The following is a 22171-nucleotide window of genomic DNA, read 5'->3' as shown; positions in this document are numbered from 1 at the left end:
TGGTTGTTGTGCAGGTTTACAGGGCAGTTAACACTGCAATCTACCCACATGTGGTTGCCATAAGAAAAGTTCCAGAAATAACAGATGTATTTGAGGTTGGGGTTTTTGAACTGTGCAAGGGCATCGATGGCACCGTGTCCCAATACTTTGCCCACCAAAAGGGGTGAGTGAGTATGTGAACTAAAAATGTTACTATTCATTCATTTTGCAAGGTTTTGGCACCAGACAGACAGATTTATGATTAGGAAACACTGGAAAGGTCCATGAAACCAGGGTGTTGAGGAGATCAGGATTGTACTTTAAGAGAAGAAGGGACTTTATTCCCCAGAAATTATGTGCTTCTTTATGGCATATCTATGCCAATGGTTATTTTGGGGGACCCTGCATACCTGCTCCTAGCTTGACAGGAAACCATACGCTGAACAATGGGAATTCAGGTCTGGATGCCAGTATGGCAAATGCCATTCACATCACCATCACTTGCTGTGCATCATATAACATTTATAAGAGTATATTGGAGTGGGCACAGAACAGGTCTGGTTTACAAACTCTATACAGAAAGCTGGATCCAAGCCACATGCACAGTGGTCCTGGTTTCCATGGACAAGGGAAATCCGGGATGCCATATATGTACACATTTTGGAACAGCAGGGAGGCAGAAGGTGCTGGTGCCAAGGGACATCTTCATGCCCTGTGCACCTGCTGGAAATGCAGGTGGGAACATTGGCATTTACTTGTAGGGCTACGGGGGGGGGGGGGGGGTTGTTCCCCTGTCATTAGCCATTTGTTCCTCTGACTATTTGTCCATTACAGACTATTATAATAGGATAATAGGATGCATTAACTGAGTTAACACCTTACATTTGAGCTGTGGAGGGTGGCGGCTGAGTCGTAATGTGGTCATTGTGCAGTGCTTTTGTCTTAAATGTTCACACTTGTTTACAAACCTCTGTTTTTGGGAGCACTCAATTTGTCTTAATGACCTTATCAACATTTGGTTTGGGTCATGGAGGGGTTCACTTCCCCTTCCCCCATTCATTGTCAATGGTGCTAAGCACACGTAACAGCTTTTCTGGAGCAAGTAACAGAGGGATAGCCGTGTTAGTCTGTATCCACAAAAAAAACGAGGAGTCCAGTGGCACCTTAAAGACTAACAGATTTATTTGGGCATAAGCTTTCATGGGTAAAAAACCCACTTCTTCAGATGCACGGAGTGAAAATTACAGATGCAGGCATTATATACTGACACATGAAGAGAAGGGAGTTACCTTACAAGTGGAGAACCGGTGTTGACAGGGCTAATTTAGTCAGGGTGGATGTGGTCCACTCCCAATAACTGATGAGGAGGTGTCAATACCAAGAGAGGGAAAATTGCTTTTGTAGTGAGCCAGCCACTCCCAGTCCATATTCAAGCCCAAATTATCAGTGTTAAATTTGCAAATGCATTGTAGCTCTGCAGTTTCTCTTTGAAGTCTGGAGCACTGACCCAAAGATTGAAACTGGTGAAGGTTTTGGGGTTGGAGGGGAGTGGGAAGGATGAGCTGTTTAAACAATGGGTAGTGGCAGATACCTGTATTATTACTTTAATTGTGTTTCATTGTTCTGCGTGCAAACTAAGCCACAAAGATGTTAATCTACCCATTTTCTGTGTTGAGTTCTGCTGCTTTTAAAACTATCAGTGCTTTGTGAGCACATAACAATGTACTTTTCCTCATCCCGTTCATGTATCCTTAGGACTTCAGATATTTCTTGACCATGGGGTTGGGTGGGGGGAAGTTAATGGGTGTGGGATGATTAGAAAAGTGTTTGCAGTGTGTTACACTATTCCAATTCATGTGCTGTGAATTGTGGGGCCCCCACACCTGAAAACATTTCATATTCTTCATACTTAAGAATGAGGGTCCATACACAAATCAAGGAAACTGACATTTGTTAAAATAATATATACAATGTGTAATGGAAACTTTTTGTCAAAGGAGAAGTAAATCAAAACACAACGGGATTGAATCTATGAAAAACGGCCAAATGCCAATGTCTCTGAACCCATCTCCTCGTCCTTGCCTTTCCCCTCTCTCTGATAAGAAAAGAAAATTGTCTTGAGATCAGCCGGGATGTTTCCTATGTGGGATTTAGGGGGCAGGCACTTGGTGAGCTTCAGGGACTCCAGTGAGCTAATCATTCCCCTCCTTGATGCTCAGGGGATCTCTGGTGAGAGGTTTGCAGGCTCTTCTGGATTATTTATGGAATTGGGTCCTCTGCCACCACAGCACCCTGGGTGACAGCTGGAGGAGAGTGAGAAAAAGGAGATGTTGCCAGTTCCCGGAGAGGCATAGTAGCCAGGGTAGCAGGCAGACCCCAAATTCATTCAGCTGCCAGTTCTATGAGCCTCTCCATTAGGGCATCTTCTGTTTTCTATGCCATGCTGAGACAAGAGCCAGTTCATCAATGTCTGTTCCTGCTGAAGAGCCTGATTCTCTCATACCCTAGGAACTCAGAAACCTGGTTCCTCCTGTCCATGCCAATAAGCAGCTCCTGCAAGATCTTCTGTCTGTCTGGTGTGCTTCTACTGCCCCATCCCCATCCCCAGTGGAATGGGGGATGGGGATGGGGCATCAGGAACCAAAAGTCCTGCCAATTCAAAAGATGAGGATAGTATTATAATTTTTTCCCTTTGATGAAGTCGAGAAATCCCCCCCATATTACATGACTTTGTTGTGGGAGGCCACAATATTGATATTTTTCAGCATTCCAGGAATGCAACTTGTTAGCCTGTCTTTGGTTCTCAAACAATTTTAACAGACCCCAAGGAAGGAGCAGAAGCTAATAATGGTGAGATATATGTACAAATATTTTTTAAAAATATTGTTTATATTTTCTCAGAAGGGTGAAGTGGGGGTGGGAGATGCAGTTACTTCCAGAAGGCTATGTTACCAGTTTGCAATTTCTTCTTTAAAAGTTGAACATTTGGAGAACATAGCTGTTTTCAGGGTACCATAATGGAAAAGAGAGGTGGCTTTCCAGTCCTGTAGAGGAGGTCCAGCCATCTATGCCAGAGAGATGTTTCTGCTAATGGTCACCCCTCTACATTTTGCTGAATGAAGGGGTTTGTAGTGCAGTTGAACCTTCTTAAGACCCAGCTAGAGTTTTTGATATACCAGAAATTTGCTGAAATATGTGTAGCCTTTAATTTAATTTAAAGTGAATGTAGTGATGTTTTATTATACCACCATGGGTTTGGCTCTGGTTGCTACAGTTTCAGGCTCAATACAGTGAAATTGCCTCTGGTGCTTTTCTCAAATTTGGAGGCTCTAAGAACACACAAAGACCAAGGGTAATAATCACAGACATAGTCAAAGTACAAGGTCTTATCTGTACTACAAATTCCATTAAAGCAATAAATAAAGTTACAATTACTCATGAATCTAGAAATCCTACAAAAACCTATGCAATACTGGTAATTATAACTGTAGTCATACTTACCTCCTCAAAGGTATTCTAGGATATGGTGGACCTCTCAATAGACTATCATCAGTAGAGGGATAGTTCCTGTTGGGTCATCCTTTGGGTCTTCCCACTTATACCAAATCAGGGGACCAACTCTCTTTTATATTGTAATTCTGAATACACTTAAGGTTTTATTCATATGCATGAAGATGTCAACCTTCTTTTCCTTATCTGTACTTTTGCATCCCATGAATACTGAACTGCCCTGTTTTTCATAGGTTGTTCATTGTTTCTCTTATTCTCATTAGCATTTATGCATGCCATCTACCCACAGGGTCAAACAGACATTCAAAGATGTTACAATCAGGTGCCTTGTGCTCTTGGAAAATACATAGCAGTCTATTGCAATCCATTTTTCCATAACCTCACCTACTGGCACATCTTATGCAGTAAACTTGTGACCTTGCTGGCACAGGGTTATTCCTTGGTCATTCACTCATGTCAAGCATTCTTAAGCCTATGGCCTAGCCTGGCTAAGCTTAAACCTTACATGTCTCTGCCTGTCAACCTTTCGTTTCAGCCATGCTTTACTAATACCTAATTCACACTCATCATTCCTAAATATTTATCAATCCTATATTTCAATAATCCTACAATTTAAATCTATTTAGCATACATGGATTATTTATGAAATAGCATATGAGTTGACCATAACATCACATACTACAATGATAAGTGGATGATAAAATGAACTAATTGGCTACATATGCTTACAGGACTGGGATGCAGTTTGACTGGAAATAGACTATATTCTCGGCTAGCATATGGGGTTTCCATGGCACAAGCAAAGCGAACCATGAACACCACTATTCCCCCTCAGCTTCACTAGAAAATCCTGCCCCTGTGCCCACCTAACAGTGGTGAAATGGACAGGGAAAGAGACATGCCACAACTTTATTTTGTTCCCCAAGGTTTCAGATCAACACCACAACTATCTCACCTTTCTATAGTGAAATGACACCGCACTGTATTTGTCCGACTGCCACACTGGTTCCTTGTCCTACCCCCATTTTTCCCAGCTTGTTTGGCAGCTTGGGTGGAGGAAGAAGCATGAATCTGTGTAATCTTCCAGGAACAAAGATGGCTGTTACTAACTTTAGACAACCAACTATACATTTCTAGCCCCTCCTTTCCTGTGCTCAGCGTGGCCCCCACACCTTTGCTGCCTGTGAATTGGCCGAGAAATGCACAGACACAGGGGCACAGTGATTATTATCGAACAACCTGTTTTATAGCTTCTGGCAAATGCATAATAGTGATTCGTGGGAAATCAATACAATCATTGATTTATAGCCGCGTCTTGCTTGGGGACCATATAAGGGTTGAAACAGAGCAGGGTTTGGGCTTAAAATCAGGAGAGTAGCATCTGAACAAGAGGAGATATTGGTGTGAGTCCATTGTAACTTACCTGCCTTGAGGTCTGGTTCCTGCTGTAGCTTGTGGTTCCTCCTCTGGTTCATACACAGGGGGCTCCTCCAGCTAGCAGTGCCGAATCATGTGCTCCTCGTCTTCCAGGGCATCCTCTGTGCTCTCTGCTGCTTCCTCACTCTGGCCTTCATCAGCATCCCGTTGGACAGTGAGGCCAGCAGGGTTGAGGAGGCAGTTATGAGCCACTTCAGGCTCTATATTGGGAGCCCTTGACCGCACCAAGTCCAGCTCATTGTAAAAGGGGGCATCGATGATGATTCCTCCAAAGTGACTATTGGAGTCATTTGCCCTTCTGTAAAGGAGCCTCGGGTTCCTGGCACTGAGCCAGAATCTGCTGAGCTGCCCACCTACTCCAGCCTTTGTGAAATTTCCAGGTAGAGGTGAATATTTGTGCTACCCCAGGTGGATGATGGTGTACTCTGACTGTACATTGATCAGCACATGGTGTGGTCGGTAGACCAGGCATCTGCTCTCTGAGCAGGATGCATGTTCACCTGCATTGATCTGTAAAAAGTGTAGTGGAAAGGTATTCTGAGGTGATCAACTCACTACTACCAATGAAAATGGAAGGGGCGGGGGGAGGGACAGGGACCCTTATAGACTGGGTAAGGGTCAGGCAAAAATGGGTACAGTGCACTGTAGGACTGGCGGGTGGAGGACTATTGAAATGCATGCTCTGGTGCACACCCCTTTGCCCTGTCCACACTGCAAACTGGCACAGGTAGAAAGCTGTGCCACAGCCAAAGACATATACTTACCCATGCCCCTCAGGGGTGCTCGCTTACTCACCTTCAGTCACAAATGTCTGGAGTTTAGATGGATGCATGGACACATGTATGGTCGCTAGTGTAGATGTATTGTGAAATGCAGCATGAAAGGCAACAGCTAAGCAGACAGCTGGTACACTTAACAGTGAAGGGGTGGGGGAAACTTTATGTTTGGGCATGAGGCCAAACTGTTTTAGCTATTATTACTATCGTTTATTTTGTTACATACACCCAAAATTTTCTAGATGCTTTACAGAACAAATGCATGCATCTTGCAGGAGGTCAGACTAGATGATCATAATGGTCCCTTCTGATCTTGAATTCTATGATTCTATGATTCAAAAAGACATGATCTTTACCCTGAAGAGCCTCATCATCAGTAGAAGAGTAAAGGAATTGGTTGACTAACTATTTCTTATCATTGAACCCATACATTGTGTTGCCAATGAAACTAAGATCGTATTATAATAAATGAACTAGACTTAAACCTGCTTGAAATAGACCCACCGCTATGGTTTTGAATAGAGTGTATAGTTTTTAGGTAAACAACAGTGCCATCTAGTGGCTAGATAAAATACTGCAAACAGCAGTGTAAAAAGTCTTATTTTTGTTTAGCGGTATAAAGTCGTTTCACAAAATTCATTTATTAAATTTTTGTGGATATGATTATAAACTTTTTGCAGTTCTTATTTATACAAAAATATAAATAAGAAAATTTGGAAAAGTTCTACATTCTGTGTTAGCGGTTTCTTCTCGCATCTTCTAATTGTGATGTCATTGAAGGTATTGCATTTATTTTAAAATTGTCTTGGATGAAATGTTTTGTTGCAGACAGTTAACTGATGGAGAATCAGCAAAATTGCAGTCAATTCAGCACCCTTTATGAAATTTAAATTAAATTTTACAAAAGTAGGTTAAAATTGATTGGCGTCTTGGGAGTGTTTACCCAATTTTAATGTTTCCAAGATTTTTACAAAATTATAAAATTAAATTTTATATTTAAAAAGTACAGGGAAAGAGCTGTAGTCTTTTTGCACTTTACCAGTTTGATTCTGTCAGGGCACCATCAAACCAGGAACTTAGAACAGCACAATTGCAACTAAACAGAAATGTAGGTCATACGCTAAACTGTATTTATGATATAAAAGCCTTTGAAAATTGCCATTCCTAATGCTTTCTTAGTGTAGGCATTGAAGTCCCTCTTTGACAGTGTAGAGAGTACAACTTTGGAAGAAACCGCACGAGAGCTGGTGCCAGAATGATTTAATTACAATTAACAAGGGTTGGAGCCTCTCTTAGATGGGAAGTGGGGATGACTGCAGGAAGGGAGTGAGTTTAGAAACTAAACCTGTGTGGATGTGGATGTGGGGGTGTGGTATTGAGAGTGGGGTGGGGGAATTTGCTTATTCATGGTAGTGGAAGAAAAGCTTCCCAAATTAAAGGTAAAATCCTGGACACAATAAAATCAATTGGAGTTCTGCTAGTGACTTCAATAGGACCAGAATTTCACCCTTCATATTTTCCCATTGTTCTACCGATTGTATAAAATAAAATCCTAAAGTAACAAAAAGTTAGTTTTTCCTCTATCAACTCTATTTTCTTCTCTCCAAAGTTCATATTGTCAGTGAAATTATATTTAATTCATTTTAGGGTGATTTAAATTTCTAATGTACACAGAAGTTATGTAATTAAATTGCATCAGTGTCTCTCTCTCTCTCTAACAGGGACCAGTGATCCATATGTCAAGTTTAAAATTGGAGGAAAAGAAGTGTTTAGAAGTAAAACTATACACAAGAACCTCAATCCTGTGTGGGAGGAAAAAACTTGCATTCTTATTGATCACCCTAGGGAACCATTGTATATAAAGGTGAGCCATTCATTTATTTTACTTCTGTAGAAGTTTTACTAAACAATTCAAGATACTGTTCTTTATCCCTGAAAAAATTATCATGTAATTCTACATTTCATAAAGAGACACGGTCAGCTAATTTTTATGCACTAAAGTATTTTTTTAGCAGAACAGTGGTAATGACTTTCATTATATTTTTATCAAATCAAGTAAATCAATTTTTAAAATTTAAATACATCTTTTTCATGTCATTTTAAACAATAGTGTGCTAGTGCAGAAAGTGAAACTGATTAAAAAGAAGACGTCTGTATTTCTTATTCAAGTTGAGTGAAATGCAAAATTAAGAAATAAAAAATGTAAATTGGGCTTACAAAACTCTTCAGTTTTAATAGTCTATTGTTATTAGTAAAGAAAAGGGGGAAAAATTAAATGAGTTTTTTATAGATAATGTTTTTAATTTATATTTATGGGAATACCACTATACGTAGGATAATTTTTACATGAAAAACATTTCTGGCATATTAAAAAACTGTTCTTTGCTGAAGGATATTTTGAGCCTGATCCTGCCAGGTGCTGAGTTCTCAGCTTCCATTGTTTTTGATATTCATAAATAAATAAGGTGTCTTTTTTTTACATATGCTTTGCATTGCTTTATATTGTTTTCCTTGGGTGTGAGTGTGCTCAGCGCCTTGCAGGATTGCAGTATACCTTGAACCAGTCAATCATTAAAAAGAGAGCGGTTATTTAAAAAAACAAACAAACAAAAAAAAAGGACTTAATCCAAAGTTGAAGGGAAACTGGGATCTGAGGTACCATTTTTGTATTTGTATTGAGATCATGTTAAAGAGCCCCAGGGATGGACCAGGACTCTGTTGTGCTAGGTGCAGTACAAACACAGAGCAAAAAGTCCCTGTCCAAAAGAGCTTACAATGTCTTCCTGGCAATAGGGTCCTTAAGTTTATGTAAGATGCTGGATAAAAAGTCAAGCACAAACTCCATCACCTCTGGGCAGGAGGAAAATCATTTATAAAACCTGCAGTATTGTACCTGCACCAGCACAAACCTAGATCAGTAATACTTAAGATCTCACAGAGATTTAATTAAAAAATAACAATATTTAGACTTCTATAATTGATTTGAAACAACGTGATGTTTAATCTCATCATTCTGAATTGAGGACAGTGTAGCTTAGCTTGTGTTTTGTTCCCCACTGAAAGAGTTGGAAATTGATAACAGTGAAAGTAACTGAACACTTGAGAGACAAGGACCACTCAAACCTTCTTTGAATTTGGCTCTGCACTGGCAGATTCCTTCAGTAATGTGCTGTGTTTTACTCTGATAAAGAAGTGCATCAGTATCAAGCACTGTTGAAATTAATTGTAATTCATTGATGCTCCATTACCACTCTTATTTAGAGACTTGAATGAGCGATCAGGTTTACGGGGTGAAAGAGAGGGAAACAATATAAGTGGGAAACATTTATATAAACTACTGCTTGTTTTGGCCAGTTGTGTGTCAAGAATAACTGCAGTCCCCCCCCCTAAGGTATCAAATTACTACAGTGGCTCAAAGGAACAGTAAAAAGCATTTTGGTCATTCAGGGGAGGCTGTACTGCTTCATACAATGATGTGTTTGTACTCTGAACAAAACAGCTGAATTTCAAATACTATATCTCACAGAAAATGATACACAGCTGCAAAAGTTGATTTTAAAACAAGTTTTCATCTTGATATGTGAGTTAAGAACTTAGTAATTCATCTTCAAGATCTGTATTTTAAGATGTGTGTAAAAGTCAGTTGGAATTGAATGTAGATAAGCATCCAAGAAATGCATTTTTCTCCAATTTTTTTAAACTCATCCTTTGCCTGTATCTTCATTAGCAGAGTAAATAAACCCATTGTCTTTGTTTTTATAGAGTATATATTGTGGGAAAGGGGAACACTGAGGCTCTTGGTGTTCACATAGGTATGGTTGTTAGCTTTTTCATATTTACTTACCTGTGAGATTTAATTGGAATGCATCTGATTAAGAATAACTTTCTCTCTCACTATCCAGGTAATGATTTGTTAGTGAATCAGACAGAGATCATGCAGTTTGTTGCATGTCCTTTACACTGTTCTATATTATCTGATATAATGTTAATGTTGTGATATTTCAAAGCCTGATTTATGCCATCTTCAGTAGCGGTTCTATTGGAGTTAACATGAGTAAAGGTGGCATCACTGGGCCCTTACTTTTCTAGATTTTTGTTTGTGTAACTTGTAACAGTTGTGTTTTCTTTGTTTCATTTCTTTTCTTTTCTTATTCATATCCTCAACAAGGTCCTTTCCCCGGCTTTTAACATGAGAGAGGATAATTATCCCCGCACCATTGGCACTAATATGTACAATGGCCACAGACTCCTCTCCAGGTTTCTGTAAGAGTTTTGTCTAGATCAGGAGTGGCCAAACTTACTCATCCTCTGAGCCACATACAACAATCTTCAGAAGTTTGAGAGAAGGGGCGCAGTTGCCGGGCTCAGGGTTTCATCCCCGCAGGAGGTGCCTGACAGGCCTCAGGGCTTCAGCCTTGCTCTGCTGAAGCTCTAAGTCCCAGCAGGTGCACCCCACAAGGCTGAAGCCCCGAGGACCCCCTCCCCACTGGGCAGAAGCCCCTACCCCACCACCTCGTTGCAAGGCAGAAGTCCTGATCTTCACCTGTGACTGGAGTCCCAGGGGAGCCAGCTGAGATCACTCAATTAGGGTGAACTGCAAATAAAGGAGCAGGCAATCTCGAAAGCTGGTGGATATTCCAATACTTGGATTTACCAAGTCAGCACAAAACAGCTTCTATAATAACTCACTGGTTACCCAGAAGCCAACAACACAGTTCCCTTAAAACAATGCGGCCTTGGGCCTCCACCCAGACACCCAAGTCAAATATGATGAGGATTACTGAAAATCTTATTCATCATATAAAAAAGTTCTACCAATCCCAAAGGATCGGACACATTACCTCCCAGGTTAATGAATATTCCAGATCTTACCCAAATACACGCTTACAGGCAATTCTTACTAACTAAAGTAAAATTTATTAAAAAAGAAAAGAGAGAGAGTATTGGTTAAAAGATCAATATACATACAGACATAAGTACAATTCTTGAGATTCAGTGTAACTTGTAATGGTTTTTGAGATCCAGATTCATAGCAGAGATGGTGAGCTTTGTAGGTTCAAAGAGTTCTTTCAGAATTGGTTCATAGGTTATAGTCCAATGTTTATATTCCGGGTGTTCCAATTTGGGATTGGAGATCTCAATCTTGGGCTTAAACTTCCACTGCCTGAAGCATTAAGTAGATCTGAGATAAAAAGAATTGGGGCCCAAGGCATCTTTATACAGTTAGGAGTCCTTAGGCCAGGCCCGCACAACTCGTAAAGCGGTGAGGGCCACATTCCTCCAAAGAAAACAGGTGAGGGCTGAAACCTCCCTGCCCCGCAGAAACACCCCGCCCCAGGGCCGCCCAGCCCTGCGGAAACAAACCCTCCTTCCCCAGCGCCGCCCCACCAAAACAGTTGTGGGCCAAAAAGGAAGGTTGGGGGTGGGGAGGTGATACTTTATTTTAAATCAACCAGGGGCTCCCAGCTGAAGAGGTGGCTGGGAGCCCTCAGGGGCAAATTAAAGGGCCCGGTGCTCTGGTGGCTGGGGAACCCGGCAGGGCCGGCTCTAGGTTTTTTGCTGCCCCAAGCAAAAAAAAATTTGTCTGCCCCTCGTCCCAGCCCTGGGCTCCTCCCTGTACCCACCTGCTGCCCCAGTCCTGGGCTCTCCCCCCACCTACAGCCGCCCCAGCGCTGGGCTTCCCCCTTTCCTCCCCACCAGTGCCCTCCCCACACCCCGCTGCTGCCCCAGCCCTGGGCTCCCCCCCACCAATGCCCCCCACACACCTCCTGCCACCCCAGACCACACACCTCCCAGCCACCCCTGGGTCACTGGTAACTCGCTCCCAGGGCGGGTCATTCAGCCGGAATTTTGGATGTGCACAAAACACAGACAGGATTGGTTCCCATATGGTTACAGAGCTGCAGTAAAGTGGAACAATTTTCAGCTTGTGTGATTGGAGGATATCTGGATGCATATTATAAGCCTGTCCTCCATAAATGAGGAAAAGTTGAGGTGCCTTTATTATTCTTTTGTTCCACTCTTTCTTTCTATGGGGAATTTGCCAATGCAATACCACTGTCTTCCTTTCAAACAAACAAAAAGGCAATGGCTGTTGAAAATAGCAATTCCAGTCCTAATAAGCATTTCTTGCTCAATTTTATCCTACTTTTTCTACAGCAAGTTACAGTGGATCAGTATATTTGATTTGGGAGAAATGAAGTAACAGCTGCCCAAACTGAGCTTGAGCACTCCTGAATTTTGAGGTGTTCAAATCTGGAAGGCAGGTGCTGGGGGACGGGGGGTGGGCTGTGGGCTCCATGGGGGAGCATGGCAGCAACGTGTTTGGAGGTGCATGGAGCCAGACACGCTGGTCTTAGCGGCACGGTAAGGGGGCTGGGGGTTGGAGAAGGGGTAGGGGCTTCTGGGGGGCAGTCAAGGGACAGGGAGCAGTGGGGGTTGGATGGGGCGGAGGTTCGGGGGGGCAGTCAGGACAGGCAGCAGTTGGATAGGCATGGGAGTCTCAGGGGTTCATCAGGGGACAGGTGGGGGTGAGGTCCTGAGGGGAAGTTGGGGGGATCTCAGGAGGGGGCAGTTGGGGACAAGGAGAAGGGAGGCTTAGATAGGGGCTGGGGTCCCAAGGGGCAGTTAGGGGCAGGGATCTCAGGAGGGGGCAATTGGGGGACAAGGAGCAACGGCATTTACATGGGGGTGGGGTCCTGGGAGAGGGATATCAGGGGACAAGGACCAGCGGTGTTAGATAGGGGGTGGGAGTCCTGGGGGGCAGTTAGGGCAGGGGTCCATGGAGGGGGCAATCAGCGGCCGCGGGCCAGGATTCAAAGGGCGCTGGACTGCCCTCTGCTGCAGGCAGCGCAGAGCCCTTTGATTTCCCGCCGCAGCTGGGATTTAAAGGGCTCTGGGCTCCCCACGGCTGCGGGCAAACCAGAGCCCTTTGATTACCCGCTGCCGCTGTGGGCAGCGCAGAGCCCTTTGATTCTCTGCCGTGGCTGGGATTCAAAGGGCTCTGGGGTGCCCGCAGAGCGCCGTGTGCGGGGGATTCAGAATCCCCCCGCGGGCCGCACAGCCATGCAGCCCACGAGCCGTATGTTGTGCAGGCCTGCCTTAGGCAAACAATAGGCAATCATGGATACTTTGATGTAGACCTATTTCCTAAGCGTCACTGGTAATTAGCTACCCAAATTAACACAAGGCAATTCATCCATTAGGCAGTCTATCACAAACTTTAAAGAGACATATAGACAGTGACATTATTTCACCCAAGATTCATCTAGATGTTAATATTCCCTTTTGATCTTTAAATCAACAGCTATCGTGACAGACAGGAACAGTGTGTTTACATGGCTAACATTTGACAAGATATGGGTACACATACAATTAGTATCGCCTCCAATTTCTAACAATATAGGCAACAAAGAATCCTGTGGCACCTTATAGACTAACAGACGTTTTGCAGCATGAGCTTTCGTGGGTGAATACCCACTTCTTCAGATGCAAGACAATATAGGTTTGCATTTCAAAGTTCTAGCCTATCTACCATGGAATGGCCCTAATTACTGGTTACATACTCTTCTAAACACGTCTCTAATGGTTGGCTTTGGGTCATTTAGCCTGTAAGCTGCTTAACCATTTCTGGCCATGTGTCACACTTTGTATAAGATTTGTTGCTTTTATATAACAATGGTAGCAACAATGGTTTGCATGGTCATACTTAAATCAGATAACGTCAACATCCCCCTCCTACCCCCCGTCTGGTAGGTGGAGAATGGAGAGGGGAGGTCTGCGAGCTGCACTTTAACTGTAAAAGAGCTGCATATGGCTCATGAGCCACAGTTTGGCCACCCTGGTTTAGATGCTTCATGAGATCTGTCATCCTCTCGTGGTAGACAAGTCAGCTAACAGCCACCGCATACTGATTTATTCATTTTTCCGTGATAAAAATCCCCATATGTAAATTTCGTAATTGCTTCATTTAGATTGTAATTCCTTTTTAAAGAAAATTCTATAAAGCACCTTGCAAAATTATACTGCTAGCGGTGTATTATCAGTACTAATACTTCCACCACAGTCCATTTGCTTCTGGCAACTATATCTCAGCCCTCCAGCCTGTGCTTTTTAGAATTACTCAATGCAACAATTTAGGTATAATTCATAATCTGGATGCTGAATCTGTGTTGTTTTTTTTTATCTCTTGCATCTGTTTTTCCTCTTCAGTCTCAATGGATTTGTTATAAAATGGCTTGTTCTGTCATAGAAGGCTGATATTATTAATTTTATGCAGTCCAGATCTGATAGTTCCTTGGACATTTCCAGAAGTAGGCACATAGAACTTTAAATGAGCAGCTTCAAATTTTAATTTACTTACCTCAGATAGGCATGAACCCTATGGTAATCCTGCTTTAACAGGATGAAAATCCACTCTGAGAAATGGACACTTAAGAAACATTTATTAATTAAGGAAGTTTCAAAAAAAGTTTTCTAATACTGGAATACTTTCTTCTCTTGTATGTCTTAGGTCTTCGATTATGATTTTGGATTTCAGGATGACTTTATTGGCTCAGCTTTTATGGATCTCACGTTACTAGAATTAAACAGGTATGATGTAGGTGTGAAAGTCCATGGAGTCATATATGCACAGTCCTTGAGGTGTCAACTAATCTCATCCATGTGGCATTGCAAATAGAATTTTCAAGATGCTTAAAAATAACTAGCCTCTGCCAATTCAGCTAACAGTGAAAGGACACGTAGCCTTGGAGCATTGCTGTAACATTAATGTTAATAATACTGTGTTAAGTCATCATACATAACACTTGCTGCAGTATCTACAGATGGCTTAGGAGACAGCCATTTTATTTCTGTTCCCATGGTTTTTGTTGTTCTGAGCTGTACCGCATCTTGTTCTTAAATTTAGTTTTCTTCTGATTGAATTGCTTCAGTATATACAAGCTGCTTGGAAAGTGTGAAATTGTCAGGATCCCAAAAAGGGCAGTTGGGACCAAGGGTTTGAGCAAGGTCAAACCTGAGGCTGAGAGTAACAGAGGAATTCATAATCAAGTTCCAGGCTGGGGTTGATACCAAGGATCAGAGTCTGAGTCAGGTTTCAACGGCTGGGTCAGGAGGAAAGGTCCAAATGAAGCCAGGACTGAAGGTTGAAGCCAGGACTTCAAGAGCATGAATGGAATGATTGTGGCAGCTACAGGAGATGTGTGCTGTTGCCAGGACACTTCCTGGAACAGCTCTTGGATTTATATACAGCAGGGAGCTGTGAGGCTGCTGCCTTGCAGACCTCTTGAGGCAGGACTTCCCATGATCTGTGTCCACAGCAAGTCATGGATATTGGTACATGAGCTGGTTATAGCTGCTGCAGGGTGGCAGTATGGAGATGTTCACTGCCTGGCAGCTCAGCAGATCTAGGTTTGAGACATGCTGGCTCTTACAAAAATGTATTTAGATGTCTGTCCTTAAGAACAGAAATAAACTAAAACTCATTAAAGTAATTGATTTTTTAAAAATTATTTTCTAAGTTGTTTCATATAAAATGTGGATTCTGTTGAGCCTGATGCTTCAGAATCATCATTAAACTGGTGCTCGAAATTCAGAATAAATGTTTGTCTTTTGGTCTTCTAGGCAAACAGATATTACCTTGTCTTTGAAGGATCCTCACTACCCTGACCATGATCTGGGATCTATATTATTATCAGTTCTACTGGCTCCCAAAGAAGGACAGAGGGAAGTGGTAAGTTTAAAAGTTTCAACAAGTAAGTGTTAATCTGTTTTCGCTTACAGAACATAGATAATGTGATCCTTCCATGGTCATATGATTAGTAGCATAAGAAGAAGAGACTGCAATCTTGAAACAAATTTGTTATAAGTAGACACTATTGATCAGTGTTTATCATGCATTTGAGCAAAAGTGTCATACTTCATATCAGATCCTCTTGTGAAAACAGTGAGGGATCCGGGTGGAACATAAATGTACAACAGTCTCAAACAAAATTCCAGGTGAATACTAGTAATTAATATGGAAGTGCACTGATGAACCATTTTCTTGTTAAAGAATTTTGGACCTAGTGCTGCAGTGTCAACATTTCAGACATATTCCAGTGTTGGAATGAAGAGGGAAACTTGTAATAATTAGAATTTCTGCTTCTTGGCATTTAATTGTGAAAACACTGGATATTTTTTTGATGTCTTAGTAAAGTGCCATAAATAAAATGACCCTTTCTTTTCTACACTTAATGTAATTTACTTATCCATCATGCCATGTAAAAGACAAGGGCATGGCACAAAAATGATGGTCAAGAACAAGGATTCAGAGATTGGGAGCAGCACAAAAATAAATACATTAAATAACTTAAATAAGCATTTTTTTGGTCAGGATGGATTTTCATTGTCAAGCTTTTACCAGGTAGCTATTTGCTTCAAGAAAGAATCTGTGAAATTTGCAACATATTAAACCTGATTCACAACTTCATAAACTAGTTCTCTCTCATTTTCAGTTAAAATATATAAAGAGAAATAATTTTATTTAGTTTCCAGTACAGAACATGGATGTAACTATAGCTTTTAAAAATATGAGAGAGTTAAGTAATGAAAAATTAATGTGTATACTGTGTCAGTTTTTATTCCTGAGCATATTTGCTTTTATTTATTTATGCTGACTGCAAAGCTATCACTTTTCATTCAAAGGATGACATTTCATAGAATCCGAGAGGCTACAGTAGTAAGAACAAAATGGGCACTTTAAAACACTGGAAAATGTTGACATTATTGGCATTTTGACCATTAGATGCGGAAAACTTGAGCTTTCCTACAGGATTTGCCAATTTTATATTTTTGTGGACCCCTTTATTATTACCTCTGTCATTAAATTTGATCTTTTGTGTAAAATTTCTGAAAGTGTATGTCCTATTGAGTTTCGAGTCTAAGACACGTAGGTGATTTTGAAAATGTTATCCTTTGGTTTTTCCAAATGCCAATATAATGTAAATTTAGCATTTAGTTGGGATCTTTTCTCCTGTTGACTTTTGAGTTACAAGCGCTGCTGGCCAATTTACATTAGAAATTTAACTAAATTAGAAATGTAGAAATTAACTACAGTTTGAACAGTACCTGTAAAATAACATGGATTCTCTTTCCTATAACACACATTTTTACTACCACAGGGGCAGAAAATTGTTGTAATCTCATGAAGGACTCCTCTATTCAAATTAATGGGAAACCTTAGTCTACCCCCTAGAATTTCACAAAGGAAGTGGAGAGAATCCTTTCTGGAAAGCAGCATCAGCCTCTTCACAAGTTATATAGTGAGATGAGTTTTGAGGCCCACTGTATGATGGTAAATCCTCCCCACTGCCTTTTCCATTCGCCACATAAGAACATATCCAGTGGTTCATGGAATTTGGGTTGACATATTTGTCTTTGTTCTGAATTATAAATATATTTTATGTGAAATAGATGTCAAGAAATATTTAGTACTCATTCCTAAACACCAAAATTGAAACAATCCTTTTAATCTTCTGGGTGTTCAGTAGGGAGTGTAAAATCCGCCCACCACAGCCAACAATCAAACAAAAAAAGTCTTACTACCTGAAGCAACCATCAAAGGTCAAGTAAACCAAGCTAAGTGATTAAGTAGGTAGGAGAACAGAAAAAAAAGTTTGTCTCCATCGTCTTCCGCAGGCTGTATTTTACCCTGTTTAATACAGGACTGTAGTAAGTAGTACATAGTAGTTGTATGACACTCCAACAAGACTATCTACTTACAAGATGAGGAAGGCTGTGGAGGACTAAAACACTGTTTTTCATTTTTCCTCCAGCTATAGTTAAACCACCAATACATGAATGTGTATGCCTGGTACTTGGAATGCTGTAGAGTTAGAATTCTGAAAACAATTCTCTCACCATTAAGCACCCTCATGATATTATGTAAGAGTTGTCTGAAAAAAAGACACACCTATTGTGTGCATATTCAAAAAATGAAAATGCATTGTCTCTTTTAAACAATTGCTTCATCCATTTTGCTCAGCACAATATCCTACAAATTTGCATCATGACAAGTATTTCTGATAAATTGTAAAACATATCTGAGATTAAAATTTGTCATTAAAAGCAGGTATTACTGAGCTATTTGGCAACAACCCTGTTGCTCAAAGTTTAACAGTCAGAAGAAAGAAAACTTCTGATGTAGAAAGTAACATTCTACAGATTTTTTTTTTATTTTTACACACATACTCAAACACAGACATATATTGTGCTAGTCACTGTTCAGGAAGAATAACCATCCATTACACAGTGAAATCTAAATATTCTGAATATCATCTCATAACAGCATGGCTTCTTCATTCCTGCCCCTCAACAGGATCTTTACCTTATGGGATAGAAATTGAATGTGAGAAGGGACAGGAGTGCATAGGTTGGCTGGCTAGCAGCCTCTTCCAGATTCAGTGGATTATGATGGTAGCAACAGGAAGACATGCTGTTATATTAGATCTTCAACTCCATTTACTTTCTATATATTATTTTAGCAAAAGGGACAATATTATTCTTCCATTCAAACTGTGATCGTTCGATACCTCCTATTTTGAAGAGGTCTGCGACCTTCATTATTCTATTTGTAATATGAGGATGGAATTTCTTTTTAAAAAATAGCATGCCAAGCTATGCATATTGGAGTAAAGTTCTAGCAAAGTTACATTAAAAGAGTTTGTGTCACCATGAGTGAAAGAGGACTTACCAACTTAACACTGAGTTGGTTCATAGGAATGCATCAATTATTTAAAGATTCAAGATGCAATGTATCTTGTGTTCAGCTTCCCTGTTATTTACTTATTTATTTTATTTATACATAGAGATTTAAAAAACTTATTTCATTCCAATTAAATCATCATCCTAAGGTGTTCTTTTAAAAGGTCTTGTAATAATGAGGGTAGTTTTCAGGGAATTAAATGTAGATGAGATTCACGAGACAATTAATTATATTAGAGATTTAAAGCAAAACCTTTCCCTTAGTTACTCCTATGCATCTTCATAGGCAAGATGTGGTCCTTGTAAAATAATTATTCAAATAACATATATGGTCCCAGAGTAAGTAATGAGAGCAGATGGTCTGTAGTGTTTGAGTAAATAATTTTCCTTTATATTCTGCCATCTGTATTGGTACAGTATACTTATTAAACTGTACTTTGGAATAGGACTGAAATCTTTGGAGCATCTCCAAACATGGTTTAATAGTTCTAAATACTGGAGTTAGAAGTATTGTGTTTTAGAAACATGTTCAGAAACATCCTTAGGTTCCATGGGTAGGGTATCCCTATGCTACTGACCTGAAGGATAGTGCACTAGGAGCTCTGCAACTTTTACATCATCATTCGGCAGTGGAGATTAGTCTTGGTACTCGTGCCTCCTGCATGGATTCTGTTCCTCTCTTCAGTCTCTCCCGAACAAACATTGCCAGTAATTATGAACCTTTGAACTATAATGTTGTCTGATGCATTTGTGATGCAGATTATAAAGCGTGATATGATCTTTTGCTCCCCAAACCAGAAGGATTTGGAGTATCATGGCGGCTAAATATTTAACCATAGTGTGTTGAAAAAAGCTAAGGCTTCAAGTGTTAACTTTTGATGGTCTATCAAGAGTAATGTGACTGAGTAGTGGATGGAGCCACATCCTTTTATCCCATTTGTGAAATGTTGAGGTGTTTTGGTTCTATGTTGTAGGGAAACACAGTCGGTTTAGAGTTAGTCCCAGAGGTGGTGAAAATATTTTTAAGCATGTTGTATATTCTTATCTGTGCAAACAGATGTGTGATACAAATGTGGAACACTGAAAACATCAAACAGTATTGATTCAAGAATAGTAGGTGTTTGATTTTAGGGTTCCCAGCCTTTGTAGCTTAGAAATACCCAAAGGAGAGGTGAGCGACACCCAGTCTTGCACGCACTCGCTCTCCTCTCCAGTGCTATGGAGCACTTTCTCTGGTTTATCTGCCTGAGAGAAGTTCTGATGGGATGCAATGTCAAAAATACTGGTTGGTGAGAGGATCTTCCTTCAGATCTGCAGCTGATGTATCCAGTTTCCTCACATAAAAAATTGTCACTTTCGAAAATACAGAAAATCTGTGAAAGCATATTAGGTACTGGGAAGTGTGAGATAGTAGAAACTGTGTAAAATTATGCTAAATATTCTACATTTCCAATATTTCTTCTAGGAGAAAAAAGAGACCTTGGCTTAAAAGAAATTCAGTACAATATTGGTATAAGTACATTCACAATGTATTATTAAAATATCATGAATAAAAATTGTAGTTCTATAGTTTTAGGGCCATTTTAACTATAAAAGCTATTTTTCTTGTGTTGCTTTCCAGAAATGGATCCTAAATATATATTAGTTGCAGTAGCACTAGTTCCAACAATTCTAAATCAGAAAATCTTGTGTATTTACTGTGTGGTGCTAACACTGTCCTTTGCTTACATGAATAATGCAGTTTGAATCATTTGTCATTGTGTAGACTGGCAGTTTGGATAATCAATGCAAGCAAAAGAAGAGTTGAGAAAAATAAAATATGAGAAACACTAGAAAAATGCTATTTCTAATTACAAAAATTAAGCAGTACTGTATGAATGATTTTAGATTTTAAAAAATCTAATTGGAAAAAATGAGGCCTAAAATTAGCTTTAAAATTATCTGAGTCATGTAAGAATAAAGCTTGTTTGGTTTTTTTAACTCACTGCATTTGTTTATGATAAATATTTGTTTTGTAAAGTGTAATGTAAAGCATGGCATATATATAATTTACAACTGCATGCATACTGATCTGAAAAGCATATTGGTGTGCCTCTTGTAAACTTGTGTCTGTATCATGGTCATTTGTGCTATTATGCAAGCATGAGATTTTTTCTAGCTCTTTTTCTAGCAAAGTTCAATGCACAGATTTCATCACTGGAGAACTTACAAAGTAACTGTAAGTTCGTTTGAGCTGCATGTTCCTTTATGTCTTCTAGAACTATAAACTGCTTGGCTAATGTTAGAAGATTAAAAATAAAATAAAAGCTAAAAATTCTCAAATATACGAATGTTAAAAGGATGTTACTGATGAATGCAAATAAAATCTGTGGTACTGATTTGTTTCTGAAGTGGTTTATCCCAAACGATGCATAATCTTAGTTTGATTTTTAGAAAAAATATACCCATTGTTAAAATGCAGCTGTTTTGTTTATTCCCTTGAATTCTATTATGTTTTACCTCTGTAATATTTATGTATCTGCCTAAAGGTTAATAATATCACAGAAAAAGAAAATGAAAGAGTGGAATGGATTCAGGTCATGGAATGTTTTCAAATGATACCATTTCCTGCAGCTCATCTATCAATCTGTTTTGTTTTATGCATTTATTTTACTGACTTCTAAGGAAAGTTGATCAGATTGTTATTACTACAACTTTAAACTTGTACTGCAACAGCCTATGTTTTAATATTGATAAGCTCCAACGTACAATCATGCGTTTCTGTAGCTAGAATATAAAGTACATTTCTCAGAGATTAAATAGTATTAGATTTCTATCTGATTTAGACTTGGGGCCCAATTCTCTCCTCACTTAGGATATGATCCAAAACACACTGTATTGAGTGTGTGGCAGTGTGGAACACTGAATAGGACTCAGGAAATCTGAGTTCTAGTCTTGGCTCTGCAATTGACTCAGAGTGTGATCTTAGTCAAGTTACTTAACTTCTCTATGCCTCAGTTTTCCTGTTTGTAAAAATAAAGATAATAATACTTACCCAACATTGTAAAGCCCTTTGACATCTGTGGATGAAAAGTACTTGCTAAGATTTGAGTATTATTTATTGAGGACAGAATTTGGCCCTTTAGGTTTAAACTATCCTTAGCAGCTTAAATAAATACACATGGGTTAACTAGTTTTCTTCAATTTTCCAGTTAAACAAGGTTTTATTTTTGGTATGGAAAAGTCTCATCATTTATTTTAAGAGTATCAATAACATGCATCTTTCTTCCCCTCCACTTTTTTTCCTCCATGCACTATTTTTATTTCCTGGCAGTGAAATCTCATATTTTAAATCTCTTTTCTGGCCACCTGAAAAAAAAAGTGACTAAAATTAAGCATAGTGCACCATTTGCTTATTTTGCAAGAGACAAAGAGAGTTTCAGTGAACTTAATGCCATTTTCTTTGTTCACACTAAATGAAAACTTACATTGCTAAAATAACATTAACCTTTTTATGAATATAAGGTACACAACTTAATTGCTCAAATAAAATGCTTGATGTGGCTGTTGGAACTCAGCTAAATTGTCCCTCTGCATCCTGACCAGTAGAATCTATCCTTTTCAGTGATTAAGAATTTGTGTCCATGCTAGTTCCGCCCTCAGAAACGATAGCGAATGATTTCTGGGATTGCTAAATTTTGAGAAATTATTCAGGGAATATCATGTGGGCCCATTTGTTTAAAAAC

General features: G+C 39.8%; 1 protein-coding gene across 6 annotated transcripts in view; it reads left to right on the top strand.

The window, feature by feature from the left end:
* The window catches only part of MCTP1 (multiple C2 and transmembrane domain containing 1), a 445369-nt gene that overhangs the window by 205179 nt on the left and 218019 nt on the right, over nucleotides 1-22171 (top strand). For all 6 annotated transcript variants that reach the window (XM_045022335.1, XM_045022331.1, XM_045022332.1 and 3 more), the window contains exons 3-5: nucleotides 7424-7566; nucleotides 14215-14294; nucleotides 15327-15435. In XM_045022335.1, coding sequence (XP_044878270.1) covers nucleotides 7424-7566; nucleotides 14215-14294; nucleotides 15327-15435 — 332 coding nt within the window. The remainder of the gene's footprint in view (nucleotides 1-7423; nucleotides 7567-14214; nucleotides 14295-15326; nucleotides 15436-22171) is intronic.

Source organism: Mauremys mutica, chromosome 6 (assembly GCF_020497125.1).
Source record: "Mauremys mutica isolate MM-2020 ecotype Southern chromosome 6, ASM2049712v1, whole genome shotgun sequence".
Lineage (NCBI taxonomy): Eukaryota > Metazoa > Chordata > Testudines > Geoemydidae > Mauremys > Mauremys mutica.
Note: the sequence above shows the minus strand (reverse complement) of the source record. Positions and strands in the feature narration are given on the sequence as shown.